The 16,663-nt window shown below is 49.3% G+C and overlaps 6 protein-coding genes across 6 annotated transcripts; 2 read left to right on the top strand and 4 right to left on the bottom strand.

The window, feature by feature from the left end:
• Positions 1-4: 4 nt before the first annotated feature.
• Positions 5-2,419, bottom strand: F5Y00DRAFT_231100 (WD40 repeat-like protein). The gene is made up of 2 exons (XM_048006983.1): positions 366-2,419; positions 5-286 (listed from the first exon to the last, which is right to left on the bottom strand). Exon 1 carries the CDS (start codon positions 2,270-2,272, stop codon positions 545-547), a length of 1,728 nt encoding a protein of 575 aa, XP_047866824.1. The 5' UTR covers positions 2,273-2,419; the 3' UTR covers positions 5-286; positions 366-544.
• A 195-nt stretch (positions 2,420-2,614) lies between these two features.
• Positions 2,615-5,647, top strand: F5Y00DRAFT_231098 (DUF803-domain-containing protein). Its single transcript, XM_048006982.1, has 2 exons — positions 2,615-3,982; positions 4,039-5,647. Exons 1-2 carry the CDS (start codon positions 3,196-3,198, stop codon positions 5,307-5,309), a joined length of 2,058 nt encoding a protein of 685 aa, XP_047866823.1. The 5' UTR covers positions 2,615-3,195; the 3' UTR covers positions 5,310-5,647.
• F5Y00DRAFT_231097 (ESCRT-2 complex) lies at positions 5,648-7,177 on the bottom strand. Its single transcript, XM_048006981.1, has one exon. It carries the CDS (start codon positions 6,889-6,891, stop codon positions 6,103-6,105), a length of 789 nt encoding a protein of 262 aa, XP_047866822.1. The 5' UTR covers positions 6,892-7,177; the 3' UTR covers positions 5,648-6,102.
• A 203-nt stretch (positions 7,178-7,380) lies between these two features.
• F5Y00DRAFT_231095 (40S ribosomal protein S16) lies at positions 7,381-8,702 on the top strand. The gene is made up of 3 exons (XM_048006980.1): positions 7,381-7,554; positions 7,698-7,769; positions 7,957-8,702. Exons 1-3 carry the CDS (start codon positions 7,489-7,491, stop codon positions 8,245-8,247), a joined length of 429 nt encoding a protein of 142 aa, XP_047866821.1. The 5' UTR covers positions 7,381-7,488; the 3' UTR covers positions 8,248-8,702.
• Positions 8,703-8,846: 144 nt separating this feature from the next.
• Positions 8,847-10,942, bottom strand: F5Y00DRAFT_21358 (AAR2 protein-domain-containing protein). Its single transcript, XM_048005543.1, has one exon. It carries the CDS (start codon positions 10,613-10,615, stop codon positions 9,053-9,055), a length of 1,563 nt encoding a protein of 520 aa, XP_047866820.1. The 5' UTR covers positions 10,616-10,942; the 3' UTR covers positions 8,847-9,052.
• Positions 10,943-14,114: 3,172 nt separating this feature from the next.
• On the bottom strand, positions 14,115-15,762 carry F5Y00DRAFT_251901 (uncharacterized protein; the record flags this gene model as incomplete). Its single annotated transcript, XM_048009875.1, has 3 exons — positions 14,115-14,473; positions 14,749-14,929; positions 15,160-15,762. The coding sequence occupies 3 exons, from the start codon at positions 15,760-15,762 to the stop codon at positions 14,115-14,117; spliced, it is 1,143 nt and encodes a 380-aa protein (XP_047866819.1).
• Positions 15,763-16,663: the final 901 nt, after the last annotated feature.

Below are 16,663 nucleotides of genomic sequence, written 5' to 3'. Positions count from 1 at the left end.
CTCATTGGATTAAATATTTTTTGGTACTACTTAGAGGTACCTATGTAATGTACATGATTAGGTACCTAAGGTATGTATCTAGATCAGTGTACTGTTAATACATTCAGTAACTAGATGCTTAATAAACGAAGCATGACAAGGCCAAGAGTTGCTCTATTTGTCGGGTTTGTCCATTCCAATCAGGTAGTTTGTACTCTTGGTATCATGCCGTGAACCCCTAGGTTTTGTAGACAATAAATAACTTTCCTTCCTAAAGTCGGGCATAGCGTAGGTAGTTATCCTATATCTAATAATGCAGTTACTAAGAGCCTCTTTTGTTTCCGGTTACTGATTGGATAGTCTGGCCTGTCGATCTATGGGCCTACCTTTCATAAGTTTCCCGTATGGAACGCCAGGGATCCTACCCAGTCCTGCGGATAAGCTTCGTGAAATTTATGAAGGCGACCTGGGTGGTTTCGGATAAACAGCCCTGAAAAGGAGCTATCTTTTAGAAGCCGAACCTTTAAAGAGCCTTGGCACATTATACTGTTAAGTGGGTATCCTATCATCTCTTGACCTTCTTCTTCTCTGGGCCGTCTTCTTCTTCGTCGCTCACGTCGGCGTATTGTGTCACCGGCTGTGTGCTTTTCCAGGCCTTCGTAAATACGGGATCCTTTTTCGCCAGGTCTGCGTACTTGAGAAGCGCTTCTCTAGGATCCTCGTGCAACATGCGACTTAATGGAATATTCTCGGAAATATGCTTTTCGTCAGGTTGACTCCGCATAAATGGTGTTTGCTGAGGGACGTGTGGTCTCCTGGGATCCTTCGACTTTCCGGATGCCGTAATACCCGTTTTCTTGGTGCCCGGCAGAGTGCCAGGGGTAACGATTGCATCCCCGGAGAGTCCAAGGGATTGGTCAGTAGTAAACTCAGGATTGTCATCTATATGTCGTCTCTTCGGCGCGCGTGACATGACATCTACCGCACCCCGTGTTGACATCGTAGGGTTGTATAAGATATGCGTTTCTGCGTTTGCAGAGCCAGTGACGATCTGGTTAATCTTTGGATGCCAATCTACAGTGATTACAGGCGACCCAGGCGTGACCAGTGTAGTGTATTCAGGGCGCAGATTCCCCGGGTTCAGTATGTGAAGATGGCCCGTTGCCGATCCAGTAATAATACTAGTAGAGTTCGGCGCATATTTAATATTGGTAGTCGGGTAGTGATCCGATGTAGATGGGTGTTCAACTGTGACAAGAGGCTCTTTGAACTTCCGCGTATCCCACAATTTGATTAGGTTGTCGCCGCCTCTTGTGACCACCATTCGCCCGTCAGAACTGATATCTATCCCTCCGGTCCAGGTATTCGGTTTATGAGCTTCTCTGATCTCACCAGCGGGTCGTGTGAACGGGCCGTTTCCACTCCACATCACAAGTGTACCATCTAGAGCTGCAGAAATAAGGACGTTATTGCCTCCCTGGGTTGGACTGCCCCAAGCGACGGCAGTCATTCGTGTCCTACCTGCAGCACCCGCAGCTTTTGACTTGAACACTATTACTTCCTTTTGGCTGCGCTTATTGTTGATATCCCATATACGCAACGTACTATCCGTCCCAGCCGTGACACAGAGATTTTTGTCCGTAGGATGCCACGTACCTGTTGTGACCTCAGAAACGTGACCCTTGGTATTGTTCATATCTCGAAGGTACATATCGCCTTTGACAAACTCAGTGACGATGTCTCCATCTCGGGACAGAATTTTGGCTTGGGGATGTGCTGATATGCAGAGGAAGAGACTTCCAGCGAGAGGATTGAACTCGACATGATGTATGGGGTGCGACTCTGTGTTTGCAGATGATGGTTTAGTTTCGTAAGGATCAACACTTCTGAAAGCACGAATTGTGGTCGGTGTTAAGGAGGAAAGATCGTGGAGCTTGACAGTGCAATCGATGGATCCTGATATCAGCCGGCCGCCCGCCGGATCTAGCGAAAGCGAGGTAACAGCACGATCATGTGTCTTAATGACCATCTCGTGGGAAGTCGGATACTCGTCCTCATCATCTGAAGAGTCGTCTGAGTCGTTCTCGCTGTCGCTTGTGTCGTTTGAGTCTGATTCCTGAGACTTAGGTTTACGTACCGTCGGCTCGTCGACGGTTCTCTTGCTTCGGTCGATTTGCGCGGCGATGTTAGCCTCCCGATGTTGTTTCCCAAATGAAGTGGGCAAGAATGCGCGCATGGGATCATCGTCGGCTATGGATGGCCCTTCGACCTGGATATCTTCGTCGTCGCTCATTATAGTCTAAGATTTAGGTTGACCGTTGAGATGGTGGATTTGATTATTGTAGAGTGGAAATAAGTTGGAGGGTCACAAGGCTGACGGGTACCTGACCTAAGACAGAAAGTGACCTAAGACAGAAAGTGACCTAAGACAGAAAGCTATCTGTAGGTAGATATACGAAGCTAGTTGACCGTTGACCTTACATAAGGTGAGCTTGAGCTAATGGGGGTGGAGACGTTTTATGCGCCTAACTGGCTGCATGATGACGAAAATCTCATGCTTGTAACTTGCAATATAATTCTAGGTCTATGGGTACATACGGATTACCGTACTTGGGTAATATCAAAATCGCAATGACCTCCATCCCCGTTGCGTTTAAATGTACTTGCCCAATTCGCATCAATGTACGAAGTAGCTAGACATTTTTTGTAGACGCTAGCTTCAATCTATCTATCTATTCTTTTTAGTCATCTATTTAAGAAGAGTCCAACCAATACTTTACTACATTTCCTATATTTACTAAACCAATCGCCGTTACATCTCAATACTACTTGTCTTCCTAGTTGGTAGACTTGTAGAGGGGGCGTGCAAGAACCCCAACTACGCCGATCCATGAGCATTTCTCCATTACTTACCTACTTACCTACTTACCTACTTACCTACTTACCTATCATCTAATAAACTCCCTTTTTCTGACGTGAGGTGCTACTTGAAAACCCGCTTCAGGTTCAGCCCGATGAACCCTTTCGCAGTCGGTATTCACGGAAACTCCGGTAATAACCTGGCGCAATTTAATTGCTGCCAATCGAGGACCACCACCTTCTATCCGGTAACCCTCTACGACCTAGGATCCTACGATATTGCTACCTCAGTCTCGCCCGCTGTGGCCCTCCCAAACACGAATATCGAGCTTGTCGACCGGAAGAACCAATATCAGTATGGGTTCGGCCGTAGACGACGCGACGAATGATCATAAGGATGGGTCTAATCTGGGTGAATGGAGCTCGCTCATTGGCATTATAACGGCAATATCAGGCAATGTCTTAATCGCTCTAGCGCTCAATGTCCAGAGGTATTCGCACATTCAACTCCACCGTCGAAAAGTCGAGGCACGGGAACGAGCGAGGGAGGCTCTAAGGAAGGCAAGGAACGGACATCATAATGGCTACGGAACAACTGAAACATCTGTCGCCGACTCACAGAACAATAGCGACGAAGCAGCCGACACGGAAGGTGTTCATCTGCTTTCCCAGTCGATACAGTCGGACGATTCTAACTTGACCGAACGGTCATGCGACGACTCCAAGGTTTCTTCAACATACTTGAAGTCTCCATCCTGGTGGGCAGGTCAGGTCCTCATGACTGTTGGCGAGATGGGCAACTTTCTAGCCTATGGATTTGCGCCGGCTTCGATCGTATCTCCGCTAGGCGTCGTAGCCCTAATATCAAACTGCGTCATCGCGCCTATATTCTTCGGCGAGAGGTTCCGGAAGCGCGACTTCTGGGGTGTAGTAATCGCTGTTGGCGGTGCTGTTACGGTCGTGTTAAGCGCCAAGCAAGAGGAGACAAAGTTGGATCCGCACGATGTTTGGGATGCAATCACGACGATGGAATTCGAGATTTATATGGGCATCTCTATTTTTCTTATTATAATGCTGATGTGGGCGAGTCCAAGATATGGTAGCAAGTCAATCCTGATTGACCTGGGACTTGTTGGATTATTCGGTAAGTTTCGTATGATTTTTCTATAGAAGCTCGGTGCTAATCAAAAGTCAAAAAAGGGGGATATACCGCTCTGACAACCAAGGGCGTCTCTTCGATGCTTTCGTCAACCCTCTTTAAAGCGTTTACTACCCCAGTGACATACGGCCTCGTAATGATTCTGCTGGGGACCGCAGTCATGCAAGTCCGATACGTGAATAAGGCACTACAACGGTTCGATTCGACTCAGGTTATACCTATACAGTTTGTACTGTTTACTTTATCTGTAATTATTGGAAGTGCCATTCTGTATCGAGACTTCGAGCGCACGACGGCACAGCAGGGCGTCAAATTCATTGGTGGCTGTCTTCTCACCTTCTTCGGTGTCTTCCTCATTACAAGCGGCCGGCCGCGACAGGAAGATACGGATGAGCTATCGGACGACGAAAATGTGGAAGAGACTATTGGTCTCCGAGACCAAGAAGCGTCCGGGTCTTACAATAACCGAGCTGAGCAGCCTAGAGCAGACGAACAACAACCAACTTCTTCGTCGCTATCGAGGCGTCCGTCGCACGTCTCACGAGTCAGTTACCCAAATGCAGGTACCAAATCTTTACCTCGCCCACAAAGCAAAGCCCCTTCAATCAACAAACCCAACGCGTCAGCTTCAAGAACATCCCTTCTCCCAACCCCAGCCGAGGCATCGCCATTGCTTGATAATCCATGGAGAAACTCCCTTGAGGATCAATCGTTCCATCCAGGACTACCACTTAGATCGTCAGCGGATAGCGTCCCAACGGTATATTCGGTGGCTTCCGCCGCTATATCGGAACCCCTTCAATCGACCGCAAGTCTTTCGCAGCCGGTTCTTCCATCATCATCTCCAGATCGGCCAACAACTCCACGGGCTTCTCAAACTTCCAGGCCACACAGTCATCACTTTTCCAATGCCTTCATTTCTCCATCGCCGCTGTCATCAACTGTCAGCGCCGTGGTAGCTGATGCTCTTCTACGTGGTGAAGAGAACCCAAGTGGCCGAAGAAGGCCAACTCGACGAACAAGGCCTGGCGTTAGATCGAGCTTATTCGTCCCCCATAGTGAGGACGATATCAGTTCGGTAGCCGAACCTCTTCTTCAAGGTTATCGCGACGACGAGGAACTTTCCTACCAGGACGACCCCTTGCCAAGCGACCACAAAGCAATTCGAGGACGAGCGCGCAGCCTGAGTAGTACATTAGGAGAGTTCTTCAGACGGAAGAAGCGGAGAAGGGTTTCGGATCCGGAATCGGGTACAGACTACGAGAGTGCGCATAGCGATACTTCGAGAGTCGACCAATCGAGCAACAACTAGGGCAGGCGTTGGTCTATTTACAAAACTGCATTCATATTAATACATCCCCAGGCGTGCTAAAGTGTCAATTCTTTTATGGGTGAGACGGAGCGGGGTTGCATTGGATAGGAGTTTGGTGTTTTCTCAACGGTATCGTCGCTAGAGGCGCGCGGCTCTGTCCATACCCAGCTCGTATAGGGCTACTCTACTTTTGAAGCCCGCATAGATCTTTATTGAAAATTATAATTGAGATATCCCTTTTGTTTAGATATTAGTCTATCGTATTTGGTTGATTTATTATTATATGCATATATTTTCTTACTATAGTCTAACCAGAGCACTTACGCAATTAGTATCAGATCATTGGGATGTTTATCTTAACATTTTAGATATCTACCTCCCAGAATAATTTTAGCGACCACATTTCTATCGAAAGATCATCATGATGTGCTGCTATACTAATATCTCCATGTCCCCACAGCACTACTGTTATTATGCGTAATAGGGGACTGCGTCAATATTATGTAGCCTTAAGCTGCGAATAATAAAACCCCTAATAGTCTAGCTTGTGCTCATACGACCAGATATGGCCATATAATGCGATGAAAGATCGACTCTGTCTTCTTGATTTAAAAACCAATTATCTCGGTGATTCCCCCCCCCAATATCGAGAGTGCCTCGTAGAACTAGGGCCTAAGGGGAGGCGGTACAGCTAAGATGACCAAGTTCGTGAAGACGTATAGTCTACCATCTATGCCTCATGCATTGATATATCAGCATTCAAGCCAGCAAAGTTAGTCCTATAGATATCATTTCATCCCCCAACCGCAACTCCACCATCAGCATCCAGCATGAACCCTGGGCTCCAATACTCCCACTCAGGAGCTTGCTTATCAACCCAGAGCATGCCCTCGCCCAGGAGATCATCCACCGCCGTCTGCGCGCGCGCCCTCGCCCAGCGCAGATTAACCATGAGCATCGAAACGCTCACATACCCGAGCACCTGCGCGGCCTCGAGCACGGCGCTCTGGTCCGTGTTCAGCTCCTTGGGCACCGAGCGGATATACGGCTTGCTGCCGACGCGCACGACGGAGTAGCTCGAGCCAAGCGGCTTCAGGGTGCCCACGGCGCGGAGCACATCGTCGTCGGCGATTTCGGGCGCGCCCTCCATGCGCCCGCGGGACAACCGCTCCCGCAGCTCGCGCACGCCGATCAGCCCGCCGTTCTCGCCGCGCGTAGCCCCGCACACCTCGACCACGCGCACCGCGAGCTCGAAGTAGAAATCGTTGACGCTGCGCCCTAGGAGCTGCGCCCACAGGCTGGACGGCCCGGTGGTGCTGCTGCTGCCGTGCGAAGACGAGGCCAGCGGGTCCACGCCGATGGCGGCGCACATGCGCGCGAATTGCGCCCGGAAAGACGGGTCCGACCGGATGTCCTTGGCGTGGGTCTGGGCGAACTGTTGCAGGAGGGAACGGAAGACGGAGAGCTGCGTTTCGAGAGCCTGCGCGTCGTGCGATCGTAAGGAGTTCCCGTGGGAGGCGAATTGTGCTGATGTTAGGCGGGAGCGGTCGAAGGCGGCGAGGCCGACGCCTTTGCGGGACATGGTTGTAGATTATTCTTTTCTATATGCCCCTGTTCTAACTCCTCTGTTGGTCACTCACTATGTAGGTTGAGGTACAGACTTCTAGTCGAGCACGTGAACGGGTTTTATGCTCGTATTACTATGTAAGGAACAAGTAGATATTTTGTAGGGTGAAGGAGGGTTGTATGGCTACGTAACAGAGAATACAATTTGGTTCTACGGATCGAGGGTTAACGACGGTATTATTCATTAGACAAGTTAGGTCTTGTTAAGGTGTAGGTTGGTGAAGTTGGAAATATGTAAGTACCGAGGGGCGTTCGGATGACTTATAGGAGGTACGTACCTATGTATCTAAGTATCTAACATTGAATGCTTACATAACAATGCCCCACCGGAAATTCTTCGGTCCTCTACTTCACCTTGGAGGCTCACCTTCAACCAAAAACGGCTCTAGCGCATTTTCAGGGCACAAACCCTTTTTCGACATTTCGGCAAAAGAGACGCGAAAATTGTTCCTCCCCCATCACCAAATCGATTGACCCTCCTCGTTGAAGCCTAGGCATTTTCGGTTGCGAATACCTTCAACACCCACCACCACATCCAGACAAATCCGCAACCATGTCTACCCAAAGCGTCCAGTGCTTCGGCAAGAAGAAGACGGCTACTGCTGTCGCCCACTGCAAGGTTCGTTTTTTTATATGTTTTTGGTCCATTACAAGAAGAAGTGGGATGGGATAAGGCTATCAATGTCGCCGTCGCCAATGGATGAAAGATACGAAGATCTATTTGAATGGACTAGATGTACTAACGAGATTTTTTAATTGCAGGCCGGTAAAGGTCTCATCAAGGTCAACGGCCGACCGCTCTCTCTGGTCCAGCCTGAGGTTCTCCGATTCAAGGTACGAAACGAATCTTTCTCGAACGCGATACCCCATACGCATACCCAATTTCTCTATCATCGAATCTAGTCATCGATCCTATTATTCAAAGAACAATTAAGCTTTGAAACCCTTGTCCCAAAAATTCAACCGAAATCCGGGGGATGAGATATAACAAGAAAAAGGAAAAAAACTAACACAAATCCAGGTCTACGAGCCTCTCCTAATCATCGGCCTCGACAAGTTCGCCCAGGTCGACATCCGCGTCCGCGTTACCGGTGGTGGCCACACCTCGCAGGTCTACGCCGTCCGCCAGGCCATCTCTAAGGCTCTCATCGCCTACTACCAGAAGTTCGTCGACGAGCACAGCAAGAACCTGCTCAAGCAGGCCCTCGTCCAGTACGACCGAACCCTCCTCGTCGCCGACAACCGTCGGTGCGAGCCCAAGAAGTTCGGTGGTCCCGGTGCCCGTGCCAGATACCAAAAGTCCTACCGTTAAACGAATCCTCGACGGTATACCCGCGGGGGTTGGGGATGTTATGGTGGGTTGGAGAAGAAAAGGAAAGGACGAAGCCGCTGGGATCGTTTTGTGGAAAGAAAGACAGCGGCCGCTCGGGTCTTCTTCTCCTTTTTTTGCGCGCGCAACGAATTGGGACGGCTATGGTCGGTGGTCGTACCTCTGGAGTCTTAAGAAAAAGGGAATCCTTTGCGAGGGCTATCTCTACTACTGATGCCTTCTTCTCTCTATTATCGATGCATTTGCATGGCCTGGCTGTAAAGGGATTAGGCGAATGAAACGACAACATTTTCTGCAAACAAAAAAAGTAAAACCGTGCTGGCCCGGGACTTCTTCAACTTAATGATTTAATGCGAGATGACCAGGTGAACTAATTGTCGATCCAAGTTTTTGTAACACTCTGGTGAGATACGCCCTTAAGTGTAGTATCTTAATCCACCTAGCTCTATTTAGCAGGGGAAACAAGCTGCTTTACGTTTCAACCATTATGCCTATAATCAAAGGCGTATGTATAAAAAGTACTACTTTGCCACGGAGGGTAGGATTCATCAGCACTTCGTAGTCTACGGCACCATATATATCATGCTGTCGTAGTATATCCAACGTACTAATAGGAACTTCCTTTTCTATTACCTAGTTCCTATACGATTACAGGTAGTAATGCAGAAAGCAGTACAAGACTATTCGTGAGCGTATTAGAAGATATACATCACGACGCAACACAGCCAACACGCCAAATTTTACGCCCATGCCTCCGCCCACGTCCAGACCGAGTCCGTTGTTCATCCTACGTATCCCACGACAAGAGCCCGGCCTCCTTACCGCCGCCGTCCAACTGCACCACCACAGGCGCAAACTCACCCCTCTCGTCCTCGTCCTCGAAATCCGACATCTCCGCGCTCACCATCTCGCCATCCTCCAACATCAGCGAGCCCGCGCGCAAATACTCCGCTCTCAGGTCCCAGCCCAGCCGACTATTCAGCCAGGCCTCCAGATCCGAAAACGCGTCTCGGACTAGATGTTGGTCGGGCGTGACGTCGTCGCCTAGGGCTTCGAATAGCTCGTCCAGCCGAGACGCGTACGTGGTTAGCGAGCGCTGGAGCTTGCGCGCGTTCGAGGGCATCATTTCTAGCACGTCGCCCTCGAGGTGTCGGTCGTTGTACACGAGCTGTGCGTGGAACGTCTGTATCAGACGCCGCGCGAGCTGGGGTTGCGCGGTGGCGAGGGTGTAGCACCGGAAGATAAGGTGCGTGGTGTAAAACCACCATTGCTCCAGGCACGAGTAGTTGCCGAGGTGCATGCCGGACAGGAAGGCGAACGAGAGCTCGCCTGCGAGGTCTTCGAGTTTTCGGTTCTCTAATGTCTCGAGTACAAAGGGAGTTGGGTCGAGGGCTTGACGTGTGCGCTCCTGACCGGACGCCTTGGGACTGATGAGAGGCGCGTTCATGGGGAATGTGAAGCGGAGCTGGGATTTGCCGCTGGCGTAGAGGCGGGCTTCCTCGGCCAAGGTGGTCTCTCCGGCGACGCTGTCTTGCGTAGTGATCTGCCAGCTTCGTTGGGTCTTGCCTGTAATTCTGTTCAAGAGATCCGCGTTGATGGCCGACGTAAGCTGGGACCATATGTTCTCGTTGTTTAAAAAGGATGAAAGGTGTTCAGTGTCTCGACTAGGCGGTGCGAGGATCACTCCAGACGTAGTAGCCCGGAGTTGATAAGACGAGAGGCTGCTAAAAATCTGCTGCAGCGCCTCCTTTTGAAATCTATCTTCGGCTTGGCTGGCAGGATCGCTGAGGACTTCGTTGAATTTGTCCCACTGCTTGACGTAGACCTCGCCGTGCTCCCATTCCTGTCTCTTGGGAGTGACAATCCAATATGCGCTCCGCGACGACGTCAGCTCGGAGGGAGCAACCCATATAAGATGCGCACCCGCCGGGATATCGCGAAAGCCCGGAAAGGGTTTCTTCGTCGAGAAAGACATCGTGTCGCAGCCTATAGTAAAGCCTGCGGGGAGATCATCTAGAATGAGGACATCGCCACCCGTAGGGAACGTATGTCCGGAGTCTAAGGGTGGCTCCATGACGACGTCAGGAGTAGTAAGTGGCGTATCCAGATCCGAGTTCTCTCTAGGTCCGGTAATTCGAAGAGATCCCAGGGGCAAAGTGCCGATGGAAGGAAGAGACTCGACGGATTTAGATTGTTTCACGGAGCGCAGACCTATCGGGTTCGAAGCTGATTTGGAAGTTGAAGTTGGATGGAAATCGACCGTCTCTCCACAATTACCCGGCATTGACGTGACCTTTGGTGGGTCTAAACCCGGGATGGAAGAGACTGACGGGACTTCCGCTGCCGGCATTATCAGTGATCTAATATGAATCTGGTATGATACCTATTCCGCGATATTGGAAAATACCCGAATATATGTTGTTGAGCCGAATAGTGTTGATACCTATGTATGTGGTAAACCCAGAATTCAGCCACCAAGTCATTAACTAAACAGATTAACTCTGAATAAGACCGTCCAAAGGACAAAACACTTAAGGAGCGTTCCTAACATTTTTCTTTTTCTTTTTTTTGAAGATGGAAATGGCGGGAATTTTCTAGGGGTAAGGAAAGGGAGATACTCAGGGTCCTTCCTTAAGCAGAATGACGTTGATAGGTAGGACCGAGGGAGGCACGAGAGAGATTATAATACATAACTTATGTATTGTACAATAAACAAATCTCGTATACTAAGCTAACTACGTCATACGCCTCGATTTTGTCGCATATCAATAACGCCTAGGATAACCGCCTCATTAGACGTCACTATCGCGAGAGAATATACCGGCATTGATGGGTACCTAGGCAATTTCCCTTTTTTTTTCCCTTCAAACTTTCGGTTAGATATGCCGAACGATCGCCATTCTTGGCCTCTGAAAAGTGATAAACATGATATTGTGCTTGTGTTAAAAGATGACGATCGGGACTTATCCATAGAGCTATTGGAGATTTGGTAGATATCTCATCTCTATTGATTGTACGCATGAAAGGTATTATCGTGATCGGTGCTACACTATGAGGGTTTATTATTATTATTTAGGACACATCAGTGATGACTGACGCCACTTGCAACCAATAAGGTAGCCCGGAGCACTTTTGCTCATATCAACCCAATAGAGCCGCATGGCTGTGGTTTAATACATAGGCATAAAAAACTTAACCTCAAGATAGTTGCTGGATATTTAGAAATGTGGGCAGTTATGAGAGGTGTATAAGACTTATAAGTCCGCCTAGTTATCCATTTGTATAACAAGACATATGTAGAACTTGTGTAGGTAAATGCAAGGAACAAGGCTAGTAACCGTCTTAAAAGGCGACTTATACGCACATAATATACTAGTATCTCCCATCCTCGAAAGGGAAACACTAAAGCTAGGTAGGGAAGCAAGCCGTTAAAACAACTACCTGCCCTGCCCGTCTTAGCTTGGAACGAACGCTAAAATAGAGACGGAATAAAAAAAAGAATAACTATACATACCTATGTATGAATAAAATAAACCAGGCCCGGTCCGTTTTCCCATGCCGCTCGTCACCACGCTATCTAGGGTTACATCGAGCGAGCTTAAAAGACCCCCCATCGCCTCGGCCCGCATACATACATATATAGGTTAGTCAATAATAATAATAGTAATAATAAAAATAATAAAAGGTCAACCTAGAAACACATCAGCCCCTTATGGTATTAGCGGCCCGCCGCGTCGGGTCTACCTGGGGGGGAAGGGGGAAGGGGTCCAGTCGGGCGAGGATCGTGAAGAAAAAAAAAGGTATGGTTTAAGTATGTATGGTTCATGTATGTATATGTAGAAGTTTGGTTCCAGCCGGGGGCGTGAGCGCGTGCCATTAATGCCAGCGACCGCCCGCATCGCGCTAGAACCCTTGTCTAGTTCGACCGCAGTCTTCCACACCAACACCAAAAACCTCCTTCATGCCAGTCCGTCTACACTATTATAGTAGAATCTACCTACCTAACTTAACTAGAGTCCCCTATTTACCTCGTATTTTTATTTTTATTTTTTTCTAGTTTTTAAGATCTTCCCCAGGGCCCCTACCTAACGTATGTAGGTAGTATACACGCTTGCAACGTCGCTATACTAGTGTACATAAGGCCGGTCCCGGCAGACGGGGAAGAATACACCAGGGCTAGCTACCTAACCTAGACATGGGTTTCAAAGTTCGGTTCGCTTATGCTCTGTCTGTCTGTCTGTCACGTATCTGTCCCGTCGCTAGTGCTAAGTTTGGCCGCATGAATGGGCGCCCTCCTAGTGTATGTATGTATTGTACGGCCCCCAGACTATATATACACGCCTTAGTACCGGTACCGTACCCAGACGAATATTTAAATAGAACGAAGCTTGCGGACCTACATAAGTTCAGACGAGTTCCAAAGATCCAGTCTCGCCTGAACCACAGCCTGGGGAAGCCTTATGGCCCACAAATCGCTTGAGCCCTCCCTCGAGAACTCTTCTAGAAAGAGTCTAAAACAACATCACCTGTTTCAGTCGTATAATGCCATCTAATCTATATTAGGTCATACCGCTTCCCCAGATTCTGTGTGCTTCCCAATAAAGAATATTGTTCCATCTTATTAGACCCGCGAATACGTTAGGTAGTCAGCTGGCTAGCTACTTACTTATAAGCTATACGGTAGTATGTACACCGGATATCAGTAGCGTCATGGCTAATAACGGTAAGTTGGGTGTCACGAGAAGGAAGTACCTAACATGAACAGGACTTCCAATGTAACAATGGTCCGGTGGGATCGGCTGTGCGTCTAGCTTGGACGAAATATAACGGCTTGTGCAACCACACCAAAATAAATTCCGACCTACCTGCCTACTACCACCTCACTAGCAGCCTTAGGAAGCCTCCTCGTCTACAATATACTAAACCACATGGATGCCTCGTGGCCATGGTGCCACAGGGAAACTAAGGTACCCTAAAATTATAGTGCGTCTTTTTATAACTCGCCCGCCTTCTACTTTACGCATTGACAGGTACGGATACAGACGACATATATAAATTGTAACGGTTATGGTAACAGTCTCTGGGCCCTCGCAAAATTCACAAATACAAAACGGCACCAGATAGCCTTCGCAAACACAACGTTATTATTATCCGTGTATCTAAGAGATCATCTTGGCCTCCCCGCGGTCTCATAGGGGTACTAACTCTAAGAGCACGCGAGACCCAAGTATATTCCTCCGCGAGGAACACTGGTTCTGCGCTGCAAGTACACGCCCGGCGAAATATGTAATAGAAGAGAAGGCATGTCGGGAACCTGAGCCGTGGGGAGCAGTTCTTCACCTTATAAGCCGACTATTAAAACAAAGCCGCACCATGACACAAATATGTCTTGGTTCTTGAGCCTAGAAGCTCTAATCATTTGTTTCGTAACCCGCCTACCCAGACACCTAACCCAATGCAAGGCTCGTCTCCCCGCCCTCCCCCGTCCGAGGCCCCGATGCTGTTATGCGAGAAATCAAGATTGGTCATCAGAATGCATTTGCTGCGAATCGTCCACTCCGATTCGAGCAAGTAATACTCCCAAGGCAATGCTGTCGTAGAAATGACCAGAAGTACCCCATCTCTACCGTCCTATCGAATCAGAAGGTGTATGTTTTTGTTGCGGGGGGGTCACTGCATATCGTACACCGGGCAGAAGGAGTTGGTTTTATAAGCTTTTTTGTAATCTCATTCTTTAGTAAAAGGGAAAAGAAGAAATCAAGTTATTCCGGCAATGACGACTCTGGATGTTAAGCAGCTACCTACTAGCAGCCGGTGCCCCCGAGCAGCATTGACGAAATCCTTCATCTTCATTCACGTTGGCTGTACATGTTCTGATTCTGCGGTCCGTAAGGTGACGCCGGTTGTTGGTAGCCAGAATACATGTGGCTTGTGGGACTGTATTCGGGGAGCGGTTGCTGCGGTACAGCTGTCGATGGAGGCGCAGGGTACTGGGTTGTCTGGTATCCAATAGGTGGGAGCTGAACTTGTCGATTAGCCGTATATGATGTTTGCGCTTGGCTTGAATCGCCCGCTTGCGGGTCAGCACCTCCGTTCTGAGCCTGGGCGGCAGCGACATGACGCTGACGTTCTGCCTCCTCAGCGGCCTTCCGAGCCTGTTCTTCCTCCTTCTTACGAGCCTTCCACTCCTTTCGGATCTCCTTGAATTCTGTGCAATTGGTATAGTTAGCACATCTGATCTATTTGGGTTCACCCTAAGGACCATTATTGGGGCTTCGTCTAGAACAAACTAGGTTAGAGGCCTAGCCAATTCCTAGCACGGTAGCGGCCCATTCCCCCACAGCTGACTAGTGAAGAGCAGATAGTATACTTCTAAAGGACTTCAAAGCAAAGCTTAATGCCCCTCTTTGAGAACTTACGTCGCGCTATGAAAAGAGCGCAGAAAGATAGAAAATATAAAATGGGTTTAATGGGTGATCATACCTTCAGGTGTCCGTTTTTGGCCATGACTCTGCATCGTAACGTGTGCGTTTAGATGATTAAGCGTACCATAAGCCTTCTCGCAGTTGTTCCAGCCACACTTATACATTCGCTCAATTTCTTCATATCGTCGTCGTGGTCGCTTGTGTTGCTGCGCTCCAGGGATAGGTACAAAGGAATAGACCTGCTGTCCACCATACTGTCAATGAAATCAGTTACCTCACATTATTATTATAGATTGGAAAAAGCAGCCAGCGTCCACGCGTCATAATTAGTACATTCCAAACAGATCGCAGAGACAAACCTGTGATCTACACGATCTGCCATATCCCGAGGTGCAGTTTCTTCGCTACGACTAGCGCGAACTTGCTAACCCTTAACGTCACTAAAAGAAAGGGAGGAAAAATCACCTACCTGAGCTGGTCGTCCAGGAGCATTCGTCGTTGGCGTATGAGGGTATACCGAGTGCGGGTGTGGCATCTGCCCCGGTGCTGGATGCCCATAGTTCGCCCAATCGGGCCGTGGCTGCGCGTACAGGTTGCCGGCGCCCTGGGGATAGTTATGCGACATATCTTGCGGCGGCGGCGCGTAGGGCGAGTATTGGCTAGGGGGCGCGTAGGTAGGGCTAGGTGCGGCGATGGACGGATCTATGGGTACATCGCTGTCAGATTTAACCTGCTGGGACTGATGGTTGCGTCCATCTTGCATAGGCATGGACGGACTTGTTGGTGTTTGCGCCATACCTCCGCTGCTGCCACTATGGTTGCTCGCTGGATGGTATTGACGAAGACTATGCTCTGGAAAACTAGTCGACCTCGCAGACTGCGGGTACGCTCCGAACTCTGAATTCGGAGTCGCAGACGTAGGATAACTGGCCCCCCGCGCTTCCTGGTTGCTGGAATAGTGGGCAGCAGACGCGTGATCTGCAGAGGAAGCTTCAGATTGAGTGTCGCCGTAGGTACTTGGATAGGGCGAAGGCAAACCTGACTGCGAATATTCGGGGACGCTCCGTTCCATGAAGTAATCGGCGGCGGCGAAGTAGGTTCTGAGGGCGGCACCCGAGTTCTGGTTCCCAAGCTTGCGCTCGAGGATACGCGGTAGAGATAACGATGCGCTGTTGTCAACAAAAGTCTAAGACCTTGTGCTGGCACCAAAAACACCACTACTGCTGAGTAAGATTGGACAGTGAATGAGCCGGGGGCTTTTAGTCCTCGAACCAATTTTGAACTTCCGCAGGGTAGGAGAAAACGGGTTTCTTAGGTCGAGGTGGTGCTTGTTAAGAAACGAGAAGGATAGTGTTGCACCAAGGAGGACAAGCTGCGGCTGTACTGGCGTATTTGTTGGCGACTAGTATGGTCATCAACGGGGGGGACTGATCCAAGAGGAGATAGCGTAGATCTTCCAGTCTTGCCCGAGTCTACATATAGACAAAATAGTCTCTCGAGCAAGGTCCACCAACCCACAAGTTGAGATCAGCCACCAAGTTGTGCTGGAGTAGTCAATGGCTAGGTAAAACGGAGCAGAGCTATGTATGAACTAAAAAACCGTGCTCTCCGCCTCAGATGGGGGGCTCGAGAAGTTGGGGGCCAGTGTGCTTTTGAGTTCTTCTTTTAGATCGCGGGCGCCAACAAGTAGTGTGTATTGCACGACAGATTGTCTGCACCCGCCAACCGTTCGCAGTAGCAGTTAGAGACTGGGCGGGCTTATGAGGGCGGGAATTGTCAAGTACTGCGCACGATCTGATGCAGGGTGCGATCTGGTTTCCCTTGAGAAGTGACCCCCTTGTACTGCGTTATGAACGCGTGCGGCGGACCTAGTGGCTTATGGGGTCTGATGGCCAAATTCGCAGTGGAGTGGGAAGATACTTCACTAAAATAGTGTGAAGTAAAATGGAGGAGGGAGTGCTAGAAAACTCGAG

The sequence above is a fragment of the Daldinia vernicosa genome (assembly GCF_022497035.1).
Source record: "Daldinia vernicosa strain CBS 139.73 unplaced genomic scaffold F5Y00scaffold_12, whole genome shotgun sequence".
NCBI lineage: Eukaryota > Fungi > Ascomycota > Sordariomycetes > Xylariales > Hypoxylaceae > Daldinia > Daldinia vernicosa.
Note: the sequence above shows the minus strand (reverse complement) of the source record. Positions and strands in the feature narration are given on the sequence as shown.